This window comes from Brachycentrus maculatus, unplaced genomic scaffold (genome assembly GCF_059751285.1).
Source record: "Brachycentrus maculatus isolate JH-2025_06_01 unplaced genomic scaffold, ASM5975128v1 h1tg001104l, whole genome shotgun sequence".
Lineage (NCBI taxonomy): Eukaryota > Metazoa > Arthropoda > Insecta > Trichoptera > Brachycentridae > Brachycentrus > Brachycentrus maculatus.
In genome coordinates this window covers 118,988-127,740 of record NW_028281808.1, presented here as the reverse complement: position 1 = coordinate 127,740, position 8,753 = coordinate 118,988, and the positions used below count along the sequence as shown (strand labels likewise).

At 31.1% G+C, this 8,753-nt stretch overlaps 1 protein-coding gene across 1 annotated transcript; it reads left to right on the top strand.

The window, feature by feature from the left end:
- Positions 1–1,588: 1,588 nt before the first annotated feature.
- LOC148299518 (glucose dehydrogenase [FAD, quinone]-like) lies at positions 1,589–6,708 on the top strand. The gene is made up of 4 exons (XM_088275980.1): positions 1,589–1,638; positions 2,721–2,814; positions 4,528–4,831; positions 5,420–6,708. Exons 1-4 carry the CDS (start codon positions 1,589–1,591, stop codon positions 6,706–6,708), a joined length of 1,737 nt encoding a protein of 578 aa, XP_088132106.1.
- The last annotated feature ends 2,045 nt before the right edge of the window (positions 6,709–8,753 follow it).

Here is an 8,753-nt window from a genome sequence, read left to right as displayed (position 1 = left end):
TGAAAATGCAATTGCACCAAGAAATTTCAGTAGATAATTTAAATTAATAATAATTCTTATTAGAAACGAAAAAAAACACTCTGTATTTGCCAAATTTGCACGCGTGTGAATCGAGAACACGATTCACACGCGTGCAAATTTGGGGATCTACCGCCGATGGTTAAACTGTGGAGATAGATACAGCGCTAGTAAAGAAATTGATATCCCCTTCGGAACGGGACAGTTAAACGCTGTTAGAACATTTAAGATCGTGGGATTTGGAGGTTTACAAGGAGTAACCTCATTTGGGTGTGCAACATTAGAGCATGATGGTAGTGTGCCTGATATGTATATACATATATATATATATATATATATATATATATATATATATATATATATATATATATATATATATATATATATATATATATATAAATATATATATATATTATATATATATATATATATATATATATATATATATATATATATATATATATATATATATATATATATATATATATATATATATATATATATATATATATATATATATATATATATATATATATATATATATATTTATATTTATATTCTACTAACCCTTATCCGCACCCGATGGTGCACTGCATCTGCACTGATGTTGTATTGACGCAGTGTTATCTCGATAGTTACTTACATGAAGGCAAGGTGATCACTCATGCGAGTATAGTGGAATCAGTTTATGTTTGATTATAAACAAAGGTTTTTTTGTTGATATTATGTTAAAAAAGAAAAAAGAAATTGTATTTTAACATAAGAAAAATCACAAAAAGATGGCTCAGAACGAAACTCCTTTTCTGAAATAGTATGTGTTTATAATACTGATCTAGATTCGTTTCTATTACTGACCGCTGAAACTATTTATTATAATTATAAAACCAAGCAAAAATATATAGGTCAGAATTAGGCCCCCATAATCCAAAAACTGTATGCTATCCAAAGCACGCAAGAAATTTACGTATTAAAGAATTTTCACAAATTTATGTAAACTTTAAAAATGCTCTCGTCTTACTCATTACTGACCTATAGGTCAGTAAAGGAAACTAAAGAAATTTCGGGTGAATGTAATACTGACAACTTTTATTTTATAAATGTATTGTATTAATCATATGGTTATTTCACAAATACTTTGTTTTTTGTAAATTCAATACACTAAACTAACTAACACATATAAAATATTAGTAAATATCAATCATATAAAAATAATACACCTTTAAAATAAAACTTGAAAGATTAGGCTTGTCTGTTAAGGATTTTCCGTGTGCGCGCGCTACTTGCCAGATGTCCAAACTATAACTGATATTTCAAATATGAAAAATCAAAATATTGACTGTAAAACATTGTCATCACATAACACAAGCATGGCTGCAGTGTTGGTAATATTAAAAATTAGTAATAATTGAACCAGTGTCTTATTATCTGTTGTTTCTTTGAAATAGGTCAGCAATAGGGGCTAGGTCAGTTTTATAGACACTTACCTTATATTATATTTTCAAACTTTTAAAACGTTCTCCTGAAAAATCAAGTTTTTTGATTAATGACGTTCTTGAAAGGAGTGAGCGATATGCTTTCTTTGGGCGTACAATCCAAGACAAAACGATGCTACTGCCATCTGTGAGAATGTAGCATAACGAAATATTCAATAAACCTCGATCTTCTCGGAGTAGATCATTCGTGATAGGTTAAAGCTTAGACTTTCCGCCTGAAGATGGCAGTGTAACAAATATTTTTTTAAATCTTTGTTTTAAATCATTCCTTCCACCAGTCTGGTGATATCGGTAACGACGAGATCCGATCACTAGTCAAATGAAATAAACCTGGAAGAAACTAAATACTTTCATACATATTTTGTAGTTGTTATTTTATTCTTCATCTGTGTTGAGATAATAAAATTATGAAAATTTTATTTACACATACTTATTGCTAACTCCTTTCAACAACGTCATATGGTATATAATAAAAACGTGATTTTTCACGAGATCGTTTTTAAAATTTAATTATATAATAAAATGTATTCAAAATAAATATCAAGCCACTAATTGAACTTTTTACTGTTCAACAGATCTTTTTAGGATAAATCTGAAGGTTTTTTCTCCATTTGAAAAATATTCAGTAAATTCAAAAAAATAATTGAACAATACTTTGCAATTGAAAATGCAAAAACAACACTTTCTGCCCTGTTGCGGGTAAATATTAAGTTAAAAATAAGCCGCTTTTGCTGGGATATAGTACATTTTCAGGCCTTTCCGAAAACATGCACAGCTGAAAATTGTAGATTTTTGATATATGACGTTGTTAAAAGGAGTGAGTGATATTAAAAATATGGTAAATAGTTTTATTTTTTCATTCTTTACTGATTTTAGTAAGAACAGTACCCTCTATCTGATGTTTTATTTGAATTGATTAGTCAACGTCAAAACGTGATGTAAGCGTTTTATGAAAAGTACCATAAACGTGGAAATACGTGAGAATATTACAATGCAGAAATATTTTTTTGCAGTACGAATGTGCTTTATCTTGCATATAATTGTAATCAAGTTTAGATGAGACTGTGAAATTTACTATTAATTTTTTGGTTGCAAGATTCTAAAGACGCGTTTTGTCCATTTTAAAATGCTGCTCCGAAATAATCGATTCACGTTTATTTTCGTTTGTTTTTTTGTGTTTGAGTGTTTTTTCGTTAAATCTTTGTCGAGAAAACCAAAAGATTTCTACGATTTCATCATTGTGGGTGGTGGAGTGCCTGGTTGCGTTTTAGCAAATCGTCTTACTGAAAACCCAAAATGGAAAGTAAGCAATAATTTTTTTTTAAAAGACAAATATTTGTGTTTTGATTATTTACAAAAATACTTCAATTTTATACTATTTCTGTGAAGCTTAGCGGTTTATTATTAAAAATAGGTGTCAAATTTTGGTAGAGTGGGTTCAAACCCAGAAACTCTGACTCAAGAGTCTGCGACACTAACCACAGGACCACAACCCTTATTTCTAAAGTATTCCTTATTTCTAAGTTATCAATTATTTCACCATCGCAATCAAATTAATTTGAATTACGCGATGGAAGTTCATAATAATTTGTTTTTTTTACACCGACATTGATATTTACCAATTTATTTTTGCTCACCATCTAACTATGCCTAATATGTCACTCCCATGACAATATTAGGCTGATGAAATATTTTAATTAAATTACCTATTTCTGTAGCTCCAATTAGTTTTCTTTACACACCTCTTCAAGTTTGCGTTTGCGGTTTGGTCAACTCAGGTTTGCGGGTATAATATCTAAAAAAACACAGTTTTACTTTAATATTTGTCATCATCAAAATACAGTTTTAATGGCACCAATTAGTTAAAAGTGACAAAAGTGCGATTTTTCTTCTTCCTGGCTCCATCCCAACTTATCGTTTTTGTACACTGTTGGGGTCAGCTCTCCTTTCCTCAGATTCTAGGTCCTTTTGTCATGGGCAACGTCACCTGGGCCATACATTCGAATTATGTTTATCTTCTACAATATTTCGAGGAAGATTTATGGCGATCGCCTGGTTCACAACATGATCATGTTCTCTATGTCCTATGTGCCCATACCATCTGAATTCTATTTATGTCAGTTAATTCCTCTGCCTTACTATCTATGTCACCTAGGCTTCCACAAATGCGTGAAATTTTTATTTTGTCTCTAACGGACACTCCAGCTGACCATCTAAACATTCGTATTTCAGCTGTTTCAAGTTGCATAGATTAGGTGTTGCACATGGAATAGTGTGGTCTTACAATTGTTAAATTTTGTAAACAAAATTAAAAAGTAAAAATGACTAACCACAAACTGAATGCTGTAAATATTCATATTATTTTTTGACATCTCATCAAAGATGAAGAAGAATATGAAAGTCTGGGCATTCACGGGGCTGACGACCGTCATAGGCTGGTTTAAGTGATCACTTTACACACGTGTAACATTCACCAATTCTACCCATTATTGACAACCACACTACTCAAATTCTTGGAAATTCTATATATGAACCAATTTAGAAAACTTGTTCTTGAATCACTAGAACTTCACTAGAGACATCTATTGGTGAGATGTAAGGAAGCTTTTTATCAAGCAAAAACTCTTATATTAGTATGTGAGGTCCAAATCCTGGATTTTTATCACATACATGAGAAACGCCAGAAAATACCATTTTCATTTTTATTTTTTATTTTATTTGACCAGATAATTTATTTACAACATTTTGACTGTTTCCAAATACTTGTTCACAAAATCTGGATTATCTCCAATTACAGGAGTTATTTTCATATTATTTTTTGACATCTCATCAAAGATGAAGAAGAAGATTTCTTCTTCATCTTAGATGAGATGTCAAAAAATAATATGAAAATAACTTCTGTAATTGGAGATAGTCCAGATTTTGTGAACAAGTATTTAGACACACTCAAAATGTTATTATAAATATCATTATTAATATGGAGAGTTAGAATTAAGCTCCATGTTTAACTGTATAGATTCTTTTGGTGGAAGCCGGAACTACGGAAACCTTGGAAGATGGAGTTCCCTCCACACCACCAGCTAAATGCAGTCCCATCCGAAGACGCTATCTGACAGCGCCCAGCCGATCGTGTTGTATCTCCAACCCTGGTGGAAGCTGTCTGGTAATCAAGTCGAAGGTCTTCGGAGGGTCGAGCGTCGTAAATAATATGATGTACGCTAGGGGAAACAAAAACGACTACGACAATTGGTTGTATGATGGGAACAAGGGATGGGGATATGATGATATTCTACCCTACTTCAAGAAATCTGAGAATAATGGTATGAAAATAATTCCCACATTTTACAATAAATTAGCTTAACCGCTTCAGCATATTTCAATTTTTTTACAAACTAGCTCTTCTGATCGATTTGAGATTATTTTACTTGGGCTGTAAATTTATACGCAGAATGATGTCATAAAACAAAATGAACTTTATTTAGAAATTACATCTCTGGGTGCCCTTCAAACTATTCATCTCCCCGACGCACACACTTATCCCAACGGTTTTCCACTTTTGGAAACAGTGCTGGAACGCTTCTTTCAAGGTGATTAAAAAATATATCACTGTAAGTTTAAAAAAAAAAACACACGTATTCGAATGCAATGTTGTCTAAATTTCAAAGCAATCGCTACATAACTTTAGGTATTACCGTTACATTTTTATTTAAATTTGTAGATTAACTCATTTTAGCTGATAATTAACTGTCGAAATTTTGACAGGTAATTATTTTCTGTTACAATTATTTCTATTACTACATTCTCTCGCTTATCCCTAGTATCCTAAAACTTAAAAATTAATTTCATTTATCTACATCTATCGTCTATGCTAACAATTGTTTTAATATGAAATGTTACTTAAATTTTAGGTGATGAAGATATTTCCAAAGATAAATGTCATCACTCCATCGGAGGACCTCAATATGTTGGAAGGTTTCAATACCGCGATCAAAATCTGTTTTCACTAATGCAAGCATGGATCAAACTTGGTCTGAACACCACTGATTTCAATGGAAATCAATACGAGGGTGTTATGATTGCTCAATTTATGCAAACGAATAACACAAGAATGAGTGCATATTCCACTTACATCAAGCCTGTACTATATAGGAGGAATTTGTTCATCCTTCAGGAAACGGAAGCTGTCAAATTGGTGATAAACCCATTTACTAGGACTGCAGCTGGAATAATATATTCTGATGGTAAAGGCAAAACCAAAACAGCTTATATAACGAAAGAATTGCTCGTTTGTGCTGGTTCAGTAAATTCTCCAAAGCTACTTATGAATTCAGGCATAGGACCAAAGAAGTATCTACAAAAATTGAACATATCGGTAATTGTAGATAGACCCGTGGGCAACAATTTTAGAGATCACATATCTTTCGATGGGCTTTCTTTCAGTATTTTCAAAAACTATTCAACTCTTAAAACGAAGGAATTTGTGGATAATCAATACATCTCATGGATCTCGACCAAAAAGGGGCCGATCGGTTCTGTTGGTCCCATGTCTTGCAGTGCTTTCATAAGAAGTACTTCCTCTAAACTGATTCCAGACATTCAAATCTTATTCAGCGGCAGCGAACTCGATCTCAATTCCAAATATATTTTGCCTTCTTACGAACGATTTGATCGATGCTATCCTTTTTATAACGTTATCAATGTTAGACCGGTTCTCTTGAGGCCAAGAAGTTTTGGTCGTATTCGCTTGAACTCGACTCATCCAATAGTAGGAAAGCCTCTTATTAATGCTGACTACTTAAACGATCCCAAAGATGCCGAAGATCTAGTTAATGCAATTGAAACTATATTGGAATTACTAGAGACTTCGAAAATGAGAAGGATCGGTGCTAAATTGATCCCGTTTAAACTTAAAGCTTGTTCTCATATAACCAAAAGAAGGAACTATTGGAGATGTGTTGTCAAGCATTACACAAAGAGCATTGGACCGTCTGGTGGAACTTGCAAAATGGGACCGAGGTCAGATGCTTCCTCAGTGGTCAATTCCAGGCTTCAGGTACATGGAGTCTCAAGATTAAGAGTAATTGATTCATCCATCATGCCTCAACTAGTTGGCGCTGTATCACACGCACCAGTTATGATGATTGCAGAGAAGGCAGCTGATATTATAAAAAAGTTATGGGAAAATAATTGCTCGTGATCGAATATGGTTCTTTGCAGATTATGTTGAAAAATCAGTAGATTATTTAGTTTAAACGTTTACCAAACCTTTCTTATCTTACACGTGATAAATTATATAGAAGATTTTTAAAAAAACTAGTATGTACTCGACAACTCGATAAAATATTATTTTTTCTACTGTTTTCTTCGTTATATGAATAAAAACTAAGATTATTAGTAAATTTAAGAAAACGTGTCATTTTAAAAACCACTTAATGCACTATTAAACTAACCGTCACACTACTTCTCCACAAAGAACGCCACACTTATCTGTCTTTTTCAAAAATCTTCTCATACATTTATACACCCGCCGTTTATTCCAACTTCTAACCTGATCACTTTCAAAATTTGAAATACTTGATCATGCCGAGTTTTCTCGGTCTTTCTCTGCTTCTATTACCAACAGCATTCGCCTCATAAATTCGTTTTACTGTTCTTTCTTCACTCATTCGATTCACGTGCCCAAACCATCTGAACACACTTTTCCTAATTTTATTGATAATGCTTATCTTAGCAGTGCATTGTTTCCTTATATCACCATTCAAACATCAATAAAAAAATAATTATCTGAACTCAAAATTCCTTATTTATGAAAATGAACATTAGACTTAGAAGTTAGCTATGAAGTCAATTTCCTGCGGTCGTTATTTTTTTTTTTACGTAAATATTATTTAAATATTTCTTGAATGTTTTTCGCAGATACTTTGTGGCACATTTTATAAACTTTATAAAATAACAACTTTTTATTGGTACACTTTATCGAAACCGGTTGGATCAAGTGTACCAATAAGAAGTGGTTAAAACAAAGTTGTTTTATTTTATAAAGATTTTATAAATATTTTAATGCATTATCACAACTTCGTTTTGTTGTTATCTAATAATGTGAAATATTATGGCAAGGAATTGAATGTGTTATTCAATAAAATAATGTAATTTAGCGTTCTGGATTCTTACGAATGGCGAAAACCACATTTTCAATTAGAGATAATGCAACATTCAGCACAATGCTATTTTCCTTAACACTGTGGAATTCAATCATCTGAGGAATATTATAAAACCACAGAATTGAAACGAAAGATGATGGCTTTTCTACAAATTGAAATGGGTATTTTCAAAGAAATTCCTACAAATTCTTATTGATCTAATCAAATGGTGGTGAACACCATTTAATTTCATAATCTTATAATAATTGATTCACTTCTTTTAATTTAAAAATGGATAAAAAACATAACCTGCATTTTTTTAAATGAAAAAAAAAACAATGCAAAATTATGACACAATTGGTACGTGATATCTTTTCTACCTTGTAAAATATTAAAGTTATGATTACCTTTATTCCCTATTCTTACTCTCCTACCTACAGACAAGCATCTAAAATAAAGGCTTTGAGGTGTCGTCCTTTTTTTTAATGTTAGGAAATTTAATTAATTAATTCATTAATAAAAAACAAAAGTTATTTTATGAACCAAAATATATTTTGCTATTTTTGAACATTGATGCACGATAATTTTTTAATAATCTTTATTAATAATGATATATTTGTATATATATTAATAATCTTTTAATTTCCATTTAATCTCCGATACTATTTGTTCCGTGCACAAATAAACATCACACATGCTCTATCTCAGCGTAATAATCTCTTTAATGTAACATTGCCATCTGGCGGTCGATAGCGAAACTTTCGCATGGGTGAGTTATCACCCAGAACGTGATTTCACCGAACAAAACGTGATTTAACTCAGGATTATTTGAAATATTCGCGTTTAATATTTTTATCAGTGTGTATAATGTGTTTTAATGATACATTTCTATTATGTTTCAGTTTTGCTTAGTGAAACAATATTTCAGTAGAGCGTATATGCGGAAAAATTACGATTTAAAGTATAATGAAAACTAAAATTATATATTTACACATATATATATATATATATATAAATTTATAAATATATATATATATATATATATATATATATATATATATATATATATATATATATATATATATATATATATATATATATA